This window comes from Barbus barbus (genome assembly GCF_936440315.1).
Source record: "Barbus barbus genome assembly, chromosome: 26".
NCBI classification, from domain to species: Eukaryota; Metazoa; Chordata; class Actinopteri; order Cypriniformes; family Cyprinidae; genus Barbus; species Barbus barbus.
This window is the reverse complement of record NC_136754.1, coordinates 6274963-6298002: the sequence shown is the minus strand read 5'-3', so window position 1 is coordinate 6298002 and position 23040 is coordinate 6274963. Positions and strand designations below refer to the sequence as shown.

Here is a 23040-nt window from a genome sequence, read left to right as displayed (position 1 = left end):
GGTGAAACTGCCTTTTGAGGTTGACACTTTTTTCCTGAAGTTTTTTTGTTTTCATATGGTGTCATGATCGTGAAAAGTGTGTTTCAAAACATTTTTTGCAGTTGCTGACAAATATTTTGGAGTGTTTACTATTTTTTATTTATTTATTATTATTTTTTTTAAATAGAATTCAAATTATTCAGTTGAGTAGTTCATTACAAGTGACTAGTTTGAATTCAGTTGAAATTTAATCGAAAAGCGATTAAATTTTTTAAAAAGATAATAAGCATTCCTATGAATATTTCCATAATCATTTAAATTTTCCTCTTTTTATAAATGAGCTATTAATAGTGAAGTGCAATTTAACTTCCTTCATAAGGCAGACAAACAATCAGATGGGAAAACGAGGCAATGCTAACAACAGCTTGCCTGATTAACACGAAAAAATACTGAATTGTATCTTAAACTTGAGGCATTAAGTATCTGTGGTTAATCTCACAAAGAAATGTCCAGGTCATATTTCACCCCCCAAAAAAATCAAGTTAAAAACTACATTTTGCATTTAAATTGTCTAATTTAAAAACAAGCATTTTTGCATTGGATTTTGACAATTAAGCATAATAATTGTTCATTACTGTAATGTGATTAAAGTATTTTAATAATACAGTAATACAGTAATGAAAACCATTCTGTCTGGACAGTTTTTTCCTTTTAAATTAAAATCAGCATGAATCAAACTTTATAGTATAAATTAAAATCAACGTATATTTACAATTGTTTTTAAATTATCTTTAAAAAATGTCTGTGATGGTCTTAAAAATAGACTTCATTGTCATCATGCAAAATATAATTTCTTAATGTTTTTCTTTTGATTCTTCAAGTGAAATATGACCCTTGACAGTTTGAGAATCGCCCGCCGTAGGTAAACCAGTTATACCTGCAGTGCAGAATTTAGTTTTGTTTCTCAAAACTTTAAAATACTGATTTTCGTAAACTTCATTGGCAAATATAAAGGTATAGAAATCTGACTGTACAGAGCAACAAAAACACGTGAACACTGATAAATCGAGATACCAGGGGTGGTTCAGTAACGGAACAAAGCCAAACAACTGAAACTTTGAAGTCCTACGAAGTCTAGTTGAGTTGGAGTTTCTGTTTCTCCTCTTTTTGTTTTTAAAACAAGGAAATAATGTATTTTAAATCAGGCACACCTGGGTTTTATACACAGTAAAGAGCTGAGACAGTTTCCGTTGCAACCGATGACTAAGTTTACGATGAAGAGCTTGTCACCTCTTTCATTAGTACCACATGAGTGACTGTAAAAAGAGCATTCATCCTTCAGTCCTCGGTTGCCATCTCTGTGTTTTCTTCATTATTTGAGAGAACTGTGTCCTCTGTCTCCATTGCATCCTCCGTTTCCACTGTTTCCTCCTCCAAAGTGTCAGTATCTCCGAGCTCCACCTCCATCACCATTCCTCCTTCCTCTGTCTCTTGCTCCTCATGTCCTCGGTCCTGCTCTTCCTCTCCGCCGCTCTCCTCATCATCCTCGTAATCCTCTCCCACTTGCACCACTGTGATATCGCTCATGTCCAGAGCGGATAAATCCTCTTCATCCTCTCCGTCGCTCTCTCTCTCGTCCGAGTCAAGCTGAGAGGGAGGAGTGGAGGTGCTGGCCTGCTCTGGCAGCTCATGAGTGTCTCTCTTGCAGTAGGAGTATCTGTGGTTCATGTGCTGAGAATAAGAGCCGGAGTGAGAGAAGCGTTTCCCGCACTTGTCACACTGGTAGGGCTTCTCTCCGGAGTGTAGTCGCGTATGCTCGATCAGGTGGTGCTTGTGTTTGAAAGCTTTATTACAGATGCCGCACTCGTGAGGGCGCTTACCTGGAATGATGATGATGCAATACGTTGAGGTTAGCACAAAGGAAGTACATATTAACAGGTACAAGTTAGGTTTGGGCAAAAGTTTTGGGACACTTTCAAAGTGTATGAATGCCAGTGCATTAGATCAGGGGTTTCAAATTTTATAAGATAAGATACAATATAATATATTACTGTTGTAATACAACTTCTTTCTAAAATAAATGGAAATATATTAGTGCTGTCAAACGATTAATCGCATCCAAAATAAGAGTCTGTTTACATAATGTGGGTGTGTTCTGTGTGTATATATATATATATATATGTATGTGTATATGAATTATATCTATATATATTTTCCCCCATTCCTCATATTATACATTCAAAGATTATAAAATTGTTCAAAAAAGTTACGAAATTCTTACATTTTATGTTTTAAATATTCACAGACTCCTGGCAAATATCTTACCTGGTTGCATTTGTGTAACCAGGAGGTGGCGCTACAGCACCATATGTTTCATGTTTTTCTTCCTACCTTAATTGCAAACAGGTGTTGCTTGCTATAATGATACTGGTGTTATGTGACCAGAACAGGATAAAAGCTTCTACAGTCTCTCTCTTCTCCTAAGCCAGATGCTACATAAAATGTTTTACTGAGCTTGCCTAAATATGTCGATTATGGAGAGCTTTGTATGGTTTTTTCATCTTTTTGCTTTTTTTTTTTTTTTCCGCAAGGAAAAGCTAACTGTTATAAAGTTTAGTTTTGTCACTTTTTATTTATTATTATTATTTTTTTTTGTTATCTGAGGTCCTGTCCCTCTCCTTTTTAATTTATTGTATTTAGTTTTTTAAATAATATTAATAATGTTAATTTATTTATTTTTGTTATTTGTTATTTTACTTTATTTTTACATTTACAAGTACTTTTTTTTTTTTTTTTTATTCATGAGCATTTTTCCATACCTGTGTGTTCATACTTGTGTCGCAGCAGTGAACTGCTCTTCTGGAAGATTTTGTCACACAGATCGCAGGCATACAGGCCACCAACAGTCTTCCTTTTCTTCTTCATTAGAGGTGAATCTTCATCGTTCTGGTCCTCTGACACACAGTCTGAAGCCGTGTCCGCCACTTTCTGAGGGACAGAAAGACGGAGCAAATGAGTCCAAAACAACAACATCATGAAAGGCATGTGCAGAACCTAACTATGTGTATTTGTTGTGCTTACCGGACAGTTGTTGAGTATCACCGTCCCCTTTGTGTCTGTCAAAGAATTGTCTGGTGTGACGCTGGGGTTGGTGGTGTAGGTGTAGGTGAGCTGGGGGATGAGGATGGTTCGTTTGTTACCGGATATTGCCGTGCCGATGCACGGAACACCACCTGGCTCTGCTATGGCAACCAGCGTTGGCAATGATGCTGTCAAAATGTTTAATTGACCCGTGCCGGCCTGCGTCACATAGATGGTGTTACCTGGCAACGATTGCTTCTTGAGGCAGGTGAGGTTGAGTGGTTCCTTTTGGGTGGAGACTGGCAGCTTAGTGGTGGTGCTGGCTTGAGCGGAGCTGGACTTTGGGAGCGAGAGATCCAGGGGTTCACACTGCAGCTCCTCCTCTACATCTTCTGTCTTGACAATGACGAGATCATCTGTGGAGACGCTGGCTGGAGGGGAGGCGGGAGAAGCGGCGCTTTCATTTTGGGTGTCTGCTGGGGTGTCATCAGGGGGTTGAGTGGGAGTGCAGGTGGCTTGAGTGGAGTTCATTCCTTCAGGTGCAGCAGATTGTGTAGTTTTCTTAGACAAAAGCAAGACGTTATTAATATGTTTAGGAAAAACCCATTCATTTTCAAAAGCATCATTAATGACAACCTTAAGACAATGTGGTAACACTTTACAATAATTTGTCATTTGTTAACATTAATGTATAAACTAACATGAACAAACAATGAACAATTGATTTATTACACACACAACTTGTTTATAACAAACACAACTTGTGATTTTAATAATTCATTAATAAATGCTGAAATTAACATTAAGATTAATAAATGCTGTAGAAATATTGTTCATTCTTAATTAATGTTTACCAATGTTGTTAACTAATGAACCTTATTGTAAAGCGTTACTGAAAATGTCTTAGGCTTGACAAGGTTATAACATAATTGCTTGATTGTGATTATTTCATCTAATGATCTGTGATTTAACGTGCACTTTACAAGAACAATATTTGTAATACAATTGCATTTTGCCATCCAAACATTTTTATAAGCGAATACTGGAATGCCATGAAAAGTGAAAATATTAAAATAGTTATTAACTTATTCTATTTTATATTCTATTTTACATATATTAATATTTCTTAAATGCTACCATTAAAAAGTGTGTGGTCAGTAAGTTTCTTCTGCTCACCAAGGCTACTTTTATTTAATCAAAAATAGGGTAAAAAGAGTCAGATTGCTAAATATTATTACAAATTTGAATGTATTTTTAAAATTTTATCAACTTTGAAAACATTACTGCTTAATATTTTTGTGGAAACGTGAAAAACAGCACCGTTTATTTGAAATATATATATATTTTTTAACAACGTTAAGGTCTTTTACTGCCACTTTTAATAAAATAAATGCATCTTTGTTAAAAATATTTTTGAATGGTTGTGTGTACACGGTATATACACAGTATATATCTTTTATTTGTAAATATTTTATTTAGCATTTAAAATTTCATAACATTTCAGAGTTTTAAAGAAAGTTCGAACAGCTTCCTAAAAATCCAAACATTTTATCATGCATCCATGTTAAATAAGAATAAATTACTTTTTAAGGTGTGTCTGCGTTAAGCTTTTACTTAATTATGCAATGAATAGTATTTATTGTCAGAAAAGACGAAATTCTGAATTGTGAGAGCCCTATTTTACCAGTATATACATTTTTTGTACTTACCTCTTGGTTGTTTTTCAGGTTGCCTGCAGCCTGGAGCAACACCTTCTTGGAGCGCATCTTCTGGTACCACTTGCTGACCGCCTCTAGAGGTAACTTGACTGTCTTGGCCACCTGAGACAGCTGCTCCTCGCTAGGATCTGGGTTCTGACTGTAGGCCTTCAGAAGAGGAAGGAGGCGTTCCGCTGCTCCACTCTTATCCTTATCCAGTAGAGAGGAGAGAGAGATAGTTGTGGGCGACCCTTTGGCGTCACGGTCTTGACAGTCCGAAGGCTTACGTTTGCTCGGGGAGCTGTCGCAAAGCAGACACGTTGCATAGTTATGGAAGTTATCTCCACAGGCGACGCCGCTATGAACCGTTCCAGAGTGTGCCACTGGCTCAGTTGTCACTGTTGTTTGTTTCCCTCCTTTATTTTCATCTGTTTGCATCTCGTTGTCATCTTCACTCTGTATTTCGGGCTCGATCGCGGACGGAGAGGCTGGTTCGGTTTTGATTATGATTTTTGGTGGTGCGGTCAGGTTTTGTTTTTCACATTTATCCTCCAGTGAACCTGTTTTTTCAGTTGTCTCCTCCTCTGTTGGAGGAGTGCTTGTAGTCTTCTCTGGGGTTGATTTAGTCTCGGTGCTCTGCGTGTTGGAACTGGCGACAGGTATTTGTCGAACCACAAGGCTCTGCGTCCCATCTGCCCTTCTCACCAGCAGTAAAGTTTGCTGGGTGAGCTTTGGTTGTGCGGCCCGAGCTTGAACCAACCTGGCAGCCTGCGCATGCGTTATCTTGATGATAGATGGCGGTTTGCTGAGGTTTCCGGTTTGGACTGGTTTAATGATGTTTACTTGTGTAGGTTTAGGTGTCCCTGATGTTTGGGTTTCAGTCGAGTTGGACTGTACTGATTGAAGCTGCACCACGTTTGGCTGTGCGACATTGGACGCTGTAGATTTTATTTGCGCTATACCAGTTTGCGTCACTGTGGGCTGCGTTGTGTTCACTTTTACTGCCTTAAGTTGTGATTCCAGCTGGGGGTTGTAGTTAATGATAATTTTGGCATTTCCGTCTTGTCCCACAACTGGCAAAGAGATGGCGGAGATCACCTGCGGCTGCGCCTGCTGCGGTTGCAACACGACAGCTTGCGCCTGCGCCGGCACTTGACCTACGATTTTAGCGCTCGTTCCATTTGCATTGGTGCTAGTTAATACCTGTCTGATGACATTACCGTCCATTGCTGCGTTCAGCGCATTTTGTAAGTCACTTAGGTTGATGCTGATTGGCTGGACAAGCCCGACAGTGGGCAGGACCAATGTTTGGACAACGCCTTGCTGAGCCACGACTCCATTGGTAGTGGCGGTGGCTATCGTAGGTGTTGCTGGTGCAGGCTTGGGTTGCTGTTCGATAGGCTCCTGTTTGATCTGTTTCAGGGGGAGCTGCTCTTGCAGAGGTTTGTTAGTAATGTCCACCTTCTCCCTCAGAAGGATGTGTGTGGGGCGAGAAACGGTAAGAGCCGTTTTCACTCCAGGTGTACGAGGCAGGCCGTTGACGGCAGGGGTCACGCTCGCACACTTCTTACTGCTGATGTGAGAGCTGTAGGACCCCGAGTGTGAGAAACGCTTTCGACAATTAGAGCACTCATACGGCTTCTCACCTGGATAAACAGAGAGAAAGAAGCTTATAACTTCTAAGTATATGTAGTTAAAAATTTTGGGGTCAGTCGATTTTTTTTAAAAAGAAATTAGGCTAATACTTTTATTCAGTTAAGGTTGCATTGAATGGATCAAATGTGTCAGACATTTACAATGTTACAAAAGATTTGTATTTCAAATAAATGCTGTTCTTCTGAACTTTCTATTTATAAAAATCTTCTGAAAAAAAAAAAAGTATCTCAGTTTCCATAGAAACTATTAACCAGCTCAACTGTTTTCAACATTGATAATAATAAATGTAATGGCTGCTGAAAATTCCTCTGACATCACAGGAATAAATTCTATTTTAAAATATATTAAAATAGAAAACTTATTTTAAATTGCACAAATATCACACTTTGTTTTTACTGTATTTTTGATCAAATAAAAGCAGACTTGGTAAGCATTAGAGACTAAAAATAAAACATTTTAAACTACACACTTTTGTACAGTATTGCATATATATTATGAAGTTATCGCTGCTTACAAATAAAGTTTAAAAAATGAATTGCTATTTATTAAAGTAGCTTAATTGGATATGTTTTATACTGTTCAAACTTGCATAATAAATCACTAAATATAATAATAAAATATTCTTAATATAATAATAATTTTAGTCTACATTTTGAAATTTCACACTGTATATTTGTAAAAACAAAGGTTATTATAGAAGCTTGTTAAGGAAATTGTATATCTCACAATTGCAATTTTATCTCACAATGTAACAAATAATTTTTTTGTTTTATACATTCTTACAACTACCTCTTATTTTTTTTAATCTGTGCAAACAAGTTTCCATTTTTTCTTTAGTTTTTCAAAACATACTAAAAACAATTCTCTGCAATCCAGAAAACATACGTGATGTTGCCATTTCCTGGTGTTTCCCTTGAAATGAAATTGAAATGAAACACAGTGCGAACGTGTCTGTGACTGTACAAAGCTCATGAATATTTAATGAGTTAAGTATGGTTCAGTTCATGATTGGAGGTGTTGCTAAACAATTCTTGATTACTGTATACAGTGTATCTTTTGTTTTCAGCAGAAAAAAGACATTCAGGTTTGGAACAACTTGAAGGTGAGTAAATTGTCACAATTGTCACAAAAGTTTACAAAGACGTTAACTAGATTTACATCCACTGCCACAAAAATTTCTGTACTTCACTGACCGCTGTGTATGCGTAGGTGCTCTTTCAGGTGATGTTTGTATTTGAAGGCCTTGGAGCATTCTGTACACTTGAACTTTCTGTTTCCGCCTGACTGAGAAATAGTCCGCTGAGAAAAGAGAGACAGGAAAAGACAATTATTTGAAAGCGTTTGAGTCAACATGTGACTGTGAACAAAAGCTCTGTGTGATTTCCTCCACAGAGGTGTGAAGATCGTGAAGGTGTGAGTGCAGCACTGTACCTGCTCCCGGATGTGTCTGTGTGCGGTCATGTGACGGACGAGCTGCGTGCGGTAGGTGAAGGTGTAGCTACAGAGGGAGCAGCAGTAGTTGTCCTCGCTCTTTTCATGGCGTAGTTTAATGTGCTCCTTCAGTGACGTATGACGCTTGTAACCGCGGGAACAGTGCGGACAGGTGTGCAGCTGCGAGAATGCATCAGGAGTGCCTGACAGACAGAAGCATAATTAAATAAACAATTGCAAAATAAGCAACTAAAGGAAAGACAAAACACTTGGTGGCTACCGTTCTCATCGTGAACCCCTCGCTCTGGCGTGCTCTGATGCTCCTCTGGGGCATCTGAGTAAATATGCTCTGTTTCCGTCTGCTTTTCCTCACTGGCCACTTCATCGTCAGTACCATCTTCCTCATCATCAGTGACACACTCCTCTTTCAAACACACACAGGCAAATTAGAACACAGGCAAAATTTCTCAGCTTGTACTTCAGCATGAAATACAGGTGTTGGTCAAAATAATGTGAACAACTGGGAAATAAGCAATACTTCAAGGTGTTTTAGCACCATTTGTCTTTAATACAGCTTCCAACTGTCTTAGAATAGATTCATACAATGACTGAATGGCCTACAGAGGAAAGTCATGTATCAGAACATCTGCCAGTTGCTTTAGAGATGTTGAAGGAGGCAATCTGCTTCACTCTTTTTTTCCAAATCTGCCCACAGTGGTGATATAATATTCAAGTCAGGTTATTTGTCTGGTTAGGGAAGAAGCTGAAATCAGAGTACAGACAACTAAAAAAAATAAAAAAATAAACTATAATCACAACATGTTTTTTCGCTGTTGTCTGTGAAATATCCCCTTTGCCTTTTGGGTTGAAAAATACATGTACTGATATACAAAAAAACAACCTGATTGCAGCCAATCAAAACAGATTAACCTACACACAGACACTGAATGTTTGGATTGGATGGTAATGTAGCAGTCTTATAAAACTACAGTGTTTTTATATTTGACCGGGAACTGGGCCAGTATGGCCCACGCATGTGTGCTATGGTGGTCCATAAGGACCAGGTGACGCATTACGAATGAATAATGACCTGAGAGGAATGAGCTCACATACACCTGATCCAGCCATCCTACACCAACACACTCTCACAGACATGTCAGTTCAACTATTTTTCCCTATACCAAAGTAATTTCAAACTCTCCTTTCCATGACAAGCAGGCCTAAGTAGAGTAAGATGCCAAGCCTTCCCCAGTTCTCAGCAACTTCAGTGAAACTGAAAACTTGTTACATCTAAAACTCCGTTGTTTTCTGTTCTGTGTCTGAATGTCCTGTCTTAAGGTTGAATATAGTACATGACTTTCAAAATCTGAACAGATTTTAAAGCACAAGGCATCATACACATGCCGACTTTGTAAATAGTTACAGAGGAAAAAACTGGGCATCATACACTAAAAGACCGAGGAACAAACACTAGCCTTTCAAGTCATTCCAGGCACAACAAACTCAAGCAGAAACATGCACTTCATTGCTGGGAAGTGAAAACAATACGTGTTCTAAAATCAGCTCAAAACATCAAACACTTTTGATATCTTCTCACTGGATGAAAAATTCTGAAGCAAAAAAATCTCCATGCCCATCATACACTATGCATTTTAGTGAAATCTGTCAACTTGGATTGCCCAAAATCTGTTGTTTCTAGCATTGGTCCCCCTGCCCCCAGACTGCATATCAGGGCAAAAATCTGTGCAAAACGTATGTAGCGTATTCCAGCCTTTATACTGGGAAAAGCCTAAGAAATAAATTTAAAAACAAAAAATATACAGTTCTGTGACTGTGTTGCACTAAACTGACCTTTGACACTTATTTCTTGTATTAAAGCATCTGGCCCCAGGCTGCCATCTGTTGAAAGAAGAAAAATAAAAATCTAATAACTTAATGTTTTGATAAAATCAATTTATTATTAAAATAGGATTTATGACATTTAATTTGTTTTAAATTTTGCTTCTATTGTTTAGAAACAGTTCAAGGGATGGAACCCCAAAAATAAAAAAAATTTTGCCGGTTGTAATACAAAATGTAAATTCTTTTCAATTGTTTCGAAGTATTTTTAATGCTAGTAATCAGTTAACATTACTAGATTGTTCTGATTATGAAACCAAGGAATTGTTTTTACAATAAACTTTCAGAAACGCCACTTCTTTCCTGAAGAATCCTGCACTCTTATGAGGGGAAAAGTTCACCTATCTAGTGATGAGTGCAACAGCTGTACTAGACTCTGCACCACAGAAGCCATGCTGTGATAAGATGTGTTATGTCAAACATTAGTCACTCTAATTCTTGCAACTTTGTCTAATACACAAATGTTTACATGGTTTATTTCAAGGCTTCACTGTTTCTGCTCTGAACTAACCAAAATAAATGCATTAACTTAATCTCTTATAGTTTTACTCACCATCCTGTGTGCATGTGTCAGAGAGCTGCCGTGCTGCTTTGAGCTTGAATACTGAGGACTTTCGGTCAGGATCGTCAGCAATACTGTCCTCCTCTACAATGTGCAGTTTGTCTTCATCATCTGAATCTGAGGTCGCCTCCGGCACACTGCTAAAGCTTCTCACTGCATGAGAGAGAAAGAAGGACCTGTTTAGTTTAGGATCACAGATGTTCCCAAATTAACAGAGATATCATACTCTTTTTGCACTAATGAACATGTTGTTAAATCACATGTGCATGTGTTTGCAAACAGGACACTTGTTTGTTCTGTTCAAGCGGTGATATGTCTGTAATCAGTAACAGCTGTGATTTTTGGCATAACAGAGGGTTCAAACACGTAAACACACACACGCACACTCACATGCAGAAATATGAGCACACATACAATACAAGGTATAATCTGTGCCCTGAAGACAGGAAGTGAAATTCGGCTAATTTTAGATCAGTTTCCTGCAGCCTAGAAAAGCTTTTTACCTGCTGTATGACATCATCAGAAACACAAGTATAAAATATTTTTAATAGTATGTCATCACAGATTTTGTCATATGGATTCTTTCTTTAAATCTGCGAGCAGCACTGCTTTCAAAATGCCTTTCAATTGTGCACAAGTATATGAGCTACTGGAAAACTCATCTCTGATGTGAGTGTGTGTGTGTGTGTGTGTCCTTGTGCACACGTCAGGATCTGAAGAATACTTCCAGATGTGCATTTCAAATTTGTGTTTTTTTTTTTTAATACACAGATTTAAACATGTTTGGTTTCTATTGAGCTCATCCAATTTCTTCTGCTGGCAGAATTAGAGGATGTCAACAGCAAGTGATGTAAAAGTGATCAGATTATGCAAAAAATAGTTCCCGTTTAAGGTTTCTGTTCCTTGAAATGACCTGCACAAAGTCATTTCACATACCTGTACATGCCAGAAATGAAAATGATGAATTTCTGCCATACAGATGGAAAAATCATTCAAGGACCTTCTACGTTTTTACAGCTGATTCAGATCGCTGCTGAATATCTGGCCCATTCAGTGGACAGCTGAAATCACAGTATTTAGCTATTTAGCAGGTACACAATAATCGGAGTAGTGGTCCACCGATATATCGGCCGATATTTGGCATTTTGCAAATATCTACATTGGCCAATAAGTTTTCCTGTTTGGCCGATGTGTTCAAGGTGGGACTTTTATTTTGACGGTGCTGAGAACGGCAGCGCCTGAGCACACAGCGCTTACATTCTCCCTCTTGTTCGTTGTTGTCATTAATAGTTCTGTCTAATATGGATAGAAGTCTAATAATCAGACAGAACGGTTAAACAAATGAATTAAAATGTATACAAATATTTTAACGATTGCTTTTATATTATTGCTAATAGAAAGGCAAACATAATAATACTTTCTTGTTTGCCGTCAGCATTCAGCAAATACGCATTTATATCATTTAAACAGATCTTTGAATGACTAATGAACATTTAATTTCACAAACCTTGCAAACTTGTTGTGATCCAGTTGTGAGATCTTGTGAAGTGTGCATTTGTATCCTGCATGATCGTGTTCTGTGCGAATTGAATGCGAACAAAAGGAAACGAGCGTTCAACAAACTTTAAAATCGTGATTTCAAATTATGCTGCGCTTTATGCATTTGCCCACTGCCATGTTCATGTCATTTCCACTGTGCGCTGTATGTAAAATGAGTGTTACGTTGGCTTTATTTGAAAAAATACTAGTCCCAATGCATACAAACTTCCCAGAATACTGAGTGCCCTGTTGGTTGGTGTTTACTTCCTTTTTAATTATATTTTTATTAAATATTTATTTATTTGTGAAAAATACTTTGTCATCTAAAGTATAGGTATGTTTATTTAACATTTATTTTTTTATCCCTTTTCAAATGATTTTAAATTTCTTAAAGCTGCAATCGGTAACTTTTTTTGGTTTATTATCCTAAATTATCCTAAATAAATATTTGAGCAAGTACATAACCAGCCAGTGTTTAAAACTATCGCTTTACTTCAGCCCGATTCACAACGGTTATCTTATAATAATGTTTTCTAATTTGAGTGGTACGGGTAGGTTTTCACGGGAAATTCGAGCATGGCACTGCGTCATTACGTCTCGTCTGAGAAGTTGTCCCGGCTAGTAGGCTATCGAATGTGAGGATCCTGTAGGTGACGGATCGTTTATAGCCTTTTCTCACAGCAGCTAGAATAATTAAATGTATCATTTTGATGGCGGATTGTAATCTAGAAAGGATTGTGTTTATGAAACGTGAATGAAATTAAATTATATTCCAGTTTTAAATGTGCTTCTGATTAGGCCTACAGTTAGCCTTATTACACAAGATTTGTATTTTAAAGAAAACCAGTTGGAAGGGAGCATAATTAGCTTTTTGGGTTAAAAGAATTTATTAATATGAAATTCAAATGGCATGACAACTAGATTAGACTGTACAGAAATTGAAATCCACACACTATACACAGTCACGCAATGCTGATGTTGTTAACATTAATAATTTGAGAAAAAAGAATAACAATAATAATTTGCACGGTTTGATGTGATATGAGCTAACCGATCTTTAGATTAAATCACCATTGGTAGCGCAATTTTATTTTAATTTTTTTCTTTAGTTGGGCAGAACAAATGTGGCAGACTTGTTACTTGTTCAGATGGCAATATACGGTGAAAATTATTCATATATCCTGAGACGTAGGCTAGAATCTGTGATTGCGAAGTACAGTAAACATCCACACCGGTGCGGTGACTGACAGCAACACATTCACCTCAAAACATTAGATTCATCCACGCTGAAGCCATGCCGACTCACAACCCAGATAATTAAGATAAGATAATGCGTAAGATAATTACACAAAAATCTGCAATTCCAGGTTTTCAAACAGAGATGGCGACAAAAAGGCAAAACTTACGGACTGCAGCTTTAAATATCAATTAAAATAAAATTATATTGGCTTTATATCGGCCATCGGCCACCCTGCTTTCCAAGATATCGGCATCGGCTGTCAAAATAAAATCGGCTGTCGACCACTAAATCAGAGATTATAGAAATACATTTAAAGTGCATCTAATTTAATTTCATTCATTGTTCCAACCACATTGAAAGAAGCTGTTGTCTCTGAATGAAAACATGATGATGAAGACTGATGATTCCTTGACTGCTTGAAGTTTCACGGTCAAGAAAACAGGTAAGTTTCATTAAATACTTAATTCACAAAAACATTGTCCATTACAGCTAAATTTCTGCCTGTTCTTTACACAAAGCTACTATCAGAAGTGCATGAGTTATATACTGCTTTTCGTGTCTCTTTTGGAGCCTGACTGTTTCTGGACTCCTTATACTGTTTGGAAACAAGCATTCTTCAGAACATCTCCTTTTGTGTTCCACAGAGTGGAAGTCATACAGGTTTTGTAATGACATGAAGGGGAGTAAATGATGACAAGAAGTTTTTATTTTTGGTTGCATGGTAAAGCACACACACTTGTGCCGTCTTTTTGGGTGTGTTTGTAGTGCAGCACCTGAGCAGCAGAAAGTGCTGGCAGGTAGAACCGTTTCATTGTGACCTCATAATCAACACAATCAGGTCACCATGGCAACCTCCATTTCATGTGACATTTCCTGGGATGAGGTGATTTGGCTTGTTATAGAGTGCACCTGCCGCCATATGCACACACACACACGCACACAGAAACTTCCAGTTTAAAATAGTAACACCTGATATTCTGAAGGATAAGCAACTGAAATAAACTGACAAATAAACTGAGCGCATAGATTGCATAGAAGAGCATGAACCTTTTCAATTTGTTTCATTTATTTTTTTAAAACAAGACAATGGCCCAAGATGTCTGTCTGTGTAGTCTATATACGGCAGTTTGTTTGAACAGAATGATTACTGAAGGATCATGTGACCCTTAAGACTAGAGTAATGATGCTGAAAATTCAGCTTTGTCATCACAGAAATAAATGGTTTTAAAATAGGCCTATTACAAATTGCAATGATCTTTTACAATATTACTGTTTTAATTTAAGATAAATGCAGCCTTGTTGTGCATAAGAGCTTTCTTTTAAAAACATTTAACATTTGAACAGTATGTTTTTCAACTGATACCAGATCTTGATTTTTTTTTTTTTTTTTTAAATAGTCTCTCATTGCACATTAGATCATTGACTCGTTAGACCGTTTTAAATCAATGTTGAAATCACACCTTTACTCTGTAAATGTCCCAAAGCCAGTTGCCCCTAGCTTTGGGACATTGATCAGTAATGGATATTGTGTCGGAGTAATTTTTAAACATGTAAAGCACATTGGTCAACTGGTGTTGTTTTAAATGTGCTACATAAATAAATATTGATAGATTGAAATGTTTTATATAAGCATATGTATGTTTATACATGTTTGAGTGCACAAGTTTGCATACCCTATTTGTCTCTTAAGTTTATAAACTCCTTTCAGAATTTATATAAATATATATACAAGATAAAACACATTTTTAAAATTGACTACAGAAATTCAGTACCTTCAGAAGCTACGTAAGATATTATGCATGTATCTGTCCCAACAGATAATGAAAGAAGCTACTAATACTCATAATGATTTCTATAAATTATCCTATGGAATAAATAAAATCTGTTATGCGAAATGGCTTACTCTTTTTCTTTTAGTGAATTTAATCACCAAATAAAATGTGAAAAAATCTTGCACATTCATACAAACATGCACTCAACTGCATAAATGTATTTTAAATGTTTGTGTACGGTATATAGAGAGAAAGAGAAGGATAGAAGACAGTAACTATAGCATGTAATGTAGTGTGTTTGTGTGTGTTTATGTTGGGACATAATCAATTTAGTGTAACTTGGGAGTAGCGGTCACCTGAGATGTCTGTTTCTCCCAGCTTTTTTGGTTAATATGAGCCCTCAGGTATGCACACTGTATGAGCCACGTGAGACCAATTAAACACACTGTACCATCTACCGATGTGTTTTTTTTCTCTCATCCATGTAAACTCATTCACCAACATATCACTGCTTCGTTCTATCACACACACGCAAGTCCCTCCCAACCCTCCCCCACCATAACAAAAGAAAGAGAAAAGCCCTCCCCTTTACCCTGAGAAACTTTCCCCCTGCCGTTCAAAGAGGCGGCAAACCACCGGGAGAGATTAGCATGCAAAAAGAGATGCTCAGCAGTCACAAGCCCCCCCCCACAAACACAGAGTGAAATGTGAAAAGCTCTTTAATGCCCTCCGTATCCCTTTTCCATCAACAGGGAAGTGTGAGAAGAGCTCAGTGCTACATGTGTTCGTTTTGTCTTGTCCCATGCATGCATACATTCACGCCATACCTTTACAACACACATTAACTCATGTATTACAATATACTTGATTGTTATAAATGTAAATTGACATTTAGGGATTTTTGTATTGGTTAGATACAAAATTGAATTCACCTCACCCTGTAAACATACTTTATCAGAAACATATTAATAATACTAACAAGACATTACCATAAAACTATTTCAGATTATTTTGTTGCGTTTTAATGATAAAACCTGACAATAAATCTGTGCAAAAAATAAACTATTACACTGCAAAAAATGCTTTTCTCACTTAGATTGTCGTTTCCAGACAAAATATCTACAAATTCTTAAATCAAGAAGGATTTTCTAGACAAGTAAAAATTGTCTTGTTTTCAGGAAACAATAGTCAAAATTAAGTGAATTAATCTGCAAAGCAAATTAATCTGCCAATAGGATAAGAAAAATAATCTTGTTTTCTGTTTGACATAAGATTATTGTTTTACCCCATTGGCAGATTACTTTGCTTGTTCCAAGCAAAAATTCACTTAATTTGAAGTTTTTTCTGAAAACAAGACAATTTTTACTTGTCTAGAAAATCCTTCTTGATTTAAGAATTTTTAGATATTTTGGTTGAAAACAAGACAAAATCTAAGTAAGAAAAGCATTTTTTGCAGTGATATATATCTTATATTGTATGCACACACACACCCATACAGAACTATATCTATATATTTATTACATCTATGTATGAGATGTGTGTGTATATATATATATATATATATATATATATATATATGCTCACACACATACATAGTCCTTAAGAATATAAAACACAGTGAATTCTAAAAACAAGAGAATCATTCTGACCCGACAGAAATGATAAATGTTAACATGTGTGGCTTTAAAGGTCAAAGGTTGACTGAGGGTCAGGAAGAATGAGCAAGGGAAAAAAAACAAAGTGACCTCTTTTAAAACATAACCTTAATGTCTTCCTTTGAAAATACCAGTTACAAAAAGCAACTACTGTCTGTCTGCCATTTTTAGTCTTTCTGTATCTCACTTGAGATGTGCATGAAAGTCTAAAATGCAAAATACACACTTGTGCTTCCTACCAACATTCACTCACACATTCTTCAGGACTGATAATCAACGCATAAACATACATAAACACACTAATGACACTTGTAACACTTCTCTTACAAACATGAGGCTGAGCAACTGAACCAAGGAAAACGTGTGACCTCATTTCCCGTGCTGTAAAGCCCTAAGATCTTAAGGTCTCGTGAACATGTCAAGCGCGAGTCAGCGGCAGGAGAAATGAAAATAAAAGCATCACCGCTCCTCCTAGTGCTTACGTCACATCATCCGTTCATCGTCCGCCCGCGCCAAAAAACACCCTGTTCGCTGTGTATTCTTATAATATTTAATAAGCAAGTCATATCACACGAAACAGACCACGACACGTTTAACTGAGAATTCACTCGGTAACGACGGGCAGTGAATCAGCGCCTCTCTAGACCTGAACACTACCTTTGTTTCCGTACAAAGAACGTATGCTTTAAAAGATTAGTCTTCATAAAACAGCTTAAACAGCGTTTATGTACTATGCTAAAACAGCACACTTACTAAATAACGCCAATGAAAGCACCTATGTAGGTGTTTCGTCACCTATCCTACCTGGCTCGTCTCCGAGAGCAGCCCCGCCCTCACTGCAGCACATAACGGTGCACACCGCCATTACACAAATAACGGTACCTTACCGACAAAAACGACCTGTTTGACTTCTGACCAGTAATACGACGGAAAGCACCACTAACAACCACCTTATGCGCTATATGTTTCGTTCCCAACCACTTTACGGCTGAAACTGGACTCCTGCGCGAAAATAAAAACATAAACAAACAACCTGCGTTCTAGCAACGCGCGCACAGCGAAATATCACTCAATAGAGGATGAAAGCCAAATAAAAGGTAATCGGTTATCAGTGTGAGCGATGCGGACGACATCTGCGATCAAACACCATCTTCGCTCTCTAACGTTACCTGCACAAGTTGCCATTTGCGGTAGTAGCGTGCGCTAGGCGCCTCTCTCGCGTTTCAACCACCGATTCCCTTCCACTGTCTGGGCAATCACGGCTCTGGACACGCGAGGAGGGTGATGAACGGTAAAGGAGGACATTGGCTCGCTCCGTTGTCTCCTCACCGTTCAGGTAAACACGTTGACGGCTCCTGAGCGTGTTACGTCGCGAACGGATCCGCGCTCGTAGTCACGCGCACGCACAGGAAAAGGTAGCACGGTGCTCATAACCGCACGGCGGACTATATTACCGGATTACCGGAAAGGTTATTTAAAGAGAAAGCAACGTCAAGCCAGAAGTCTATTCAGTGTTGGTCGTGGATGTTTGGATAAGACGTGGATCAAAGCAATGTGTAGTTTTAAGATTACTTTAGTAAATCTGATGTAAAATAGCATAGATAGTATGCAATTTCATCTGCAGACTGCAACACTTTTGCTCTTATAAGAAATTATCTTATATTTAATTAGAAAGAAACAAGCTTAAATAATAATAATAATAATAATAAAGTGTTGTTTGATATTATTTATTCTTTAGAAAGGATGGCTCGCTTTAGGATTCAGGACTGGACGCTCTTAAAGGGATAGTTCACCCAAAAAATAATATTCTGACTGCCTTAGTCACCATTCACTTTTATTACATATTTTGCAATGACTGTCATTCTGCTGAACATTTCCTAGAGATATAGATTTGAAACAACATGTATAATGATGACATAATGTTTGGGATGAACTGTCCTTTTAAGTATTTTATTAGACTTGAGCAAATTTTGACAGCTTTATGGCACCAGCAACTGTCAAGAATCCCCAGAGACGTTATTTGAATGCTATAAAAGTTGATCTATATTCTAGTTTTGAATGAGTGCAGCACTATTTGATTCACTCGACGTCACAAGTTTTTTTTATCAAGCAAACGCTATAATATTGAGTTGAGTGTTGAACAGAAGTAGTTTAAGGCGCACGCAGCTGTGCACGAGACGTGCGTGCTTCCGTGTAACGGTCCGGACAGACTCAGGTAACTTATAACGGTGCAGCTCACTGGGACAGCCCAGCCCGTTCCCATAGCACACAACTTCAGAAGTCGTCATTAAACTAATCCAGAGATGGAAGAAACAACTGGAGGAATTTTAAAACAACTTTTCCGCCTTTGGTTCTTGTGTGTGCGACCTGTGGGACTCACCGTTGTTGCGTCGTGGCTGTGTCTGTTTTCTGCGCTGGCACCTGGGGCCATCCGCCATGATTTTTGCGCTGTGTCTGAACGCTGCCTTGCGGATTGAGCCCCCTCTCCGCCCTCGGTTACCCCTTCCCCATAACAGGCCCCTCTCCGCACCTGGTTTACGACATTCTGCTTTACGACATAACCTTTTAATGCTGTGAGAACACACCTTCTTTGACGCCCCACCCCCTCTCTGGGCAACTAACCACTTCTTCAAATCGGGGGCAGTATTCTGTGTATGTATTAAGCGTTTATTACATTAAGGAGCAAGCGGGCATAAAGAGTTTAGAGGGATATTTACGGGGAATAGGGTTATTCTTGTAATATAAGGAGCGCCCCCGACTGGCTGGGAAGTCTGATGACGTTGTTTGTTTAACTCTTTAAATGCAGGTTAAATATTAACTTCAGTGCCAGTGCAACATAATGAAAGTAGTCCGATGCACAGAATTTATTTATTCATTTAATGTTGATCCACACTCACTGATATCATATCAACAGATTAAAACCTGTATGAGATCCACCCGTTGTTCGTCAAAATATTCTCCCAATATTCATAGGAGTCGAACAATACTTTTTTTTTTTTTTAAACGGATGATTCTTAAAATCATACACCTGGTCCCCCTCAAGTCCTATTCAAAATATGTGGATGCTATAACAGACAGCAAAACATTCAAGTGATAAAACCATTTTAAAAGATTATGATAATAGTTAGGATTATTTTAAATATCATAAATTATATTCATTGATATTAAAATCTTATCAGGCAAATGTCTGATTTCAAATAAATGTTTTCATCTTTTCTGTTGGTTACCATAGTCTTTTAACACCAAACCCAAAACAATTCATTACTTTTTTATTTTAAGGGGAAGTACACTAATTCACTGAAAGGCTAGTTTATTCAGAAAGTGGACTGTGCTGTCCTCTACTGGAGGAAATAATATAGTGCATCTATGCCATCTCATATCTCATGACTTATTATGCCACAGTTTCGACTTTTTATGTCATAATAATTTATACAGTATGATTTTTTTCTCAAGTGGCAGAAATGTACTTCAATACATAAGAGAGTTACAAAATCATACCATAAAATATCATTAATAAAATCAATTATTTTATATTGTATTTGCAGGCTGCAGCCAGGTGAGGTCGTTTTTAGAACGCTTCCGCAGTGATGACGATGAACAATACTGTTACTCTCTAAGGACATTAACAGCAGGTGCAGCAGGTCGAACTGAAACAAAGGAAGATGTTCTAATGTGATTATTCGAACTTCCTGATAATTCTCGTTGAGTTCAAAAAGCGCCATATGGAGGTTCCTGACGGTGAGTAGACAAGTTACATTGTGATACATTTTGAAGCTTCCTGCTGCGCTTTTGTCCCGCTCAATTTACAATCTCCCGACACAACAAATTAGGCTATATTTTTTTCTCTACATTTTTTTTTGTTTGTTGCCGACTTCAGAACTTGCAGCCTGATCAACTGTGATGACATTTAAACAAGTAGATCAATATCCTAAATAACTATCTTTATTGATTATGCTAAAACATGGCCCGGGGTAAGAGCTGCATCTGTCCGGCACAGCTATGGTAGTCGCTATAAAATCTCGCTTGATATTGATTGTTTTTTGGTTCAGATTTTAATTTTGGTGACCGTGCAGAAGACAGCCCTGAATTTAAGAGGCGGAGAAAATATCCAGAACTTCAGAAGCCAACTGATGGTATTGACTCTTGTTTTTACTTACAGTATAAAATTACTTAACTTGAGATTTGTCTTTGCTACAGTCCATCTGACAATAAAAGTTTTCTATATTAATTATTTTATTTATTTTCCACTGATTCTGTAAAATGTAATCACTTTAATTACATCAAGCATATTTCAAACCTGCTTCTAAATCAATATTAGAATGCCTTTTTCATACTGCTTTGTACTTAATCTTCGGTTTTCTGGACATGATCTCTGACATGAACTGGCATAATTGTTTTTCAGCATTGTTGCTACCTACAGTCCCCATTAAAGTAAGTAGGAGTACATTCCTCCATGCAGAATTCCTTTCTGTGTAATATTGGTGGTCTTTCTTGCATGTACAGCCTGTTTCTCGTGGGGCTTCTTCCTTGCTAAATTCCTCTTTGGACCAGATTTATTTACTGATTGCATATGATTCTATTTATTGGTGCACCTGAATCTAATAATTTTAGGCACTTATAATTGTAAAGGTGTACTAATTTTTTCTACACTGGAAATATCTGTTTCTCCTTCTTCAACATTGTCTTGTCATATTATTTTTTTTTTTGCATTGAAAGATGCATTCACGTCTTGTTGGAATTACTGTGATTACAAAATTCTGACCTCTTAAACACATTCACGTCCTCTTAAACTCCGAATTTCCTGAGAGTTCTGACTTGTACCACTAGACCACTGCAACATCATGTGAAAACAGAAAAATATTAGTCAAGTAGTTATCTTTTTATATTTTAGTTTAATTATTCCTACAACTATTTTTAATGTCTAAATAATGCAAGATTAATCAGAAAATAAAAAAGACATACTATAAAGTTTAATGCAGCCAGCACAGAGCTGGATCCTAATTTAACATCTAATATCTCGCTAAATAAACTACAAGTTTACTATAGAGGCATCTGCATAACGACTGTTACTGTTGTACTTTGGAAAAAGTACATTGTAAGTCATTTGTTGTCTTTTAAAATTGGTGAAATGACAATCTGATATCTCTGTCAATATATGTTGTAACAAACTCAGCGCTTGTCAGGGTTTGCACTTACATTTTCACATCATTGTACTTTGTAACTAAAGGCTCACTTATTGTACTTGATCTGCATAAAACACTTATCTCTTTTGTTTGTTTATTTGTTTGTTTTTTGAAGATCTCTCATGGCTTTAAAAAAAATCTTGCCAACACTGGAAGAGACTCCACACAGTAGGATGACAGGTAGGTCCATATTTCACTTTAAAAATAAGCCCCCTGCTCTAATTATCAAATTAATAACTCAAATAAAAAAAAGTAGATCAGTTGAATAGTAATAATAGATAAGCAGTTGAAGAACACAGAAAACCTTCACACGGTATATAAATCTGTAGGATTGACTGTTCCTAGCAGAACTGTGTAGAAACTAGCACTGTAGCTAGTTTTAGTTTGTAAGCTGTCAGTTTATACAGTGAAACTGAACTCTTTACCAGAGGAGCCTGCTGATCTATATTCTGTATTCTTCAGAGTTGAGAGAATCCTACCAAAATAATAAAGGTGATGTATTTTATATTTGGGCAAACAGACATCACATTATTTTTGTTTATATAAATTCTATAATTGCTCAATGTTACAATTAGTCTCCTTTTTAATAAGGAATTAAAAAAGAATATTATGGAGTCAATTTAATGCCACATATATATGCAAAAGAATAAAGTTTTGCAAAAGAAAAATAAAGTATTGAGCGAAAAAATAAAGAATTTCAAAAGTTAAGATATAATTCATTGCAAAAAATCAATGGCAGTTGTAAAAGAAGCTTATGAACTTCTGAACTGGTTCTATTTTATCTCTGCAACACATATTTTCCATGCTCACACATACTAATTCATTTGATACGCTCCATTTATTTTGCGTTTCAGTCAAGCGTGAGCTCGTGATTTTCCCTTTGCGCTTCACTTTTCTGTGCGTTTCACTTCATGGCACTGTTTTGACATGGGGGGTGGAGTCAAGAAACGGGCGTGTTGAGCGGGCCTGGCCACGCCCCCACAAAGCCATGTCATTAGTTCAAAAGTCAGTATAGCAGAGCGGAGGCCTGCGGGTGGGTTCCAGGTGTGTAATGTTGATTGTTTCCTTTTATTTCACTAACATTAAAATGTGTGTTGTTTTGTTAACTAAATGTGATTATTAACATCGTTTGCCAAAGTTTAAGAAGTTAGAGATCAATTTAAGCAGTGGTTTTATTAGACATAGGCCTACTTATGCCTACAACATAATGTGGACAAAATCAGCCTGTCCTTCACTAGATAGTCATTGATGGGGTACATTAGCTTGTTACTAGGGTGACCAGACGTCTCGGTGTCCCGTCAGTTTTCTAAAAAATGCAATCCTTTTCCGGTTTTAGCTGTTTTGCC

General features: G+C 37.2%; 2 protein-coding genes across 3 annotated transcripts in view; one reads left to right on the top strand and one right to left on the bottom strand.

The window, feature by feature from the left end:
- Positions 1-160: 160 nt before the first annotated feature.
- On the bottom strand, positions 161-19199 carry zeb1a (zinc finger E-box binding homeobox 1a). Of its 2 annotated transcripts, none has more exons than XM_079380154.1 (10): positions 18892-19199; positions 10297-10458; positions 9696-9743; positions 8125-8268; positions 7845-8047; positions 7607-7712; positions 4770-6403; positions 3061-3621; positions 2799-2967; positions 161-1859 (listed from the first exon to the last, which is right to left on the bottom strand). In XM_079380154.1, exons 1-10 carry the CDS (start codon positions 18947-18949, stop codon positions 1318-1320), a joined length of 3627 nt encoding a protein of 1208 aa, XP_079236280.1. In that variant the 5' UTR covers positions 18950-19199; the 3' UTR covers positions 161-1317. The 2 variants fall into 2 exon arrangements, with proteins under 2 accessions (XP_079236280.1, XP_079236281.1); XM_079380155.1 differs by lacking the exon at positions 18892-19199 and adding an exon at positions 17681-17960.
- The window catches only part of nlrb5 (NOD-like receptor family B, member 5), an 18351-nt gene continuing 14013 nt past the window's right edge, over positions 18703-23040 (top strand). The window contains exons 1-5 of the mRNA XM_079380153.1: positions 18703-18726; positions 20057-20249; positions 20561-20644; positions 20914-20942; positions 21810-21874. Of these exons, the coding sequence (XP_079236279.1) occupies positions 20642-20644; positions 20914-20942; positions 21810-21874 (97 nt within the window). The 5' untranslated portion in view covers positions 18703-18726; positions 20057-20249; positions 20561-20641. The remainder of the gene's footprint in view (positions 18727-20056; positions 20250-20560; positions 20645-20913; positions 20943-21809; positions 21875-23040) is intronic.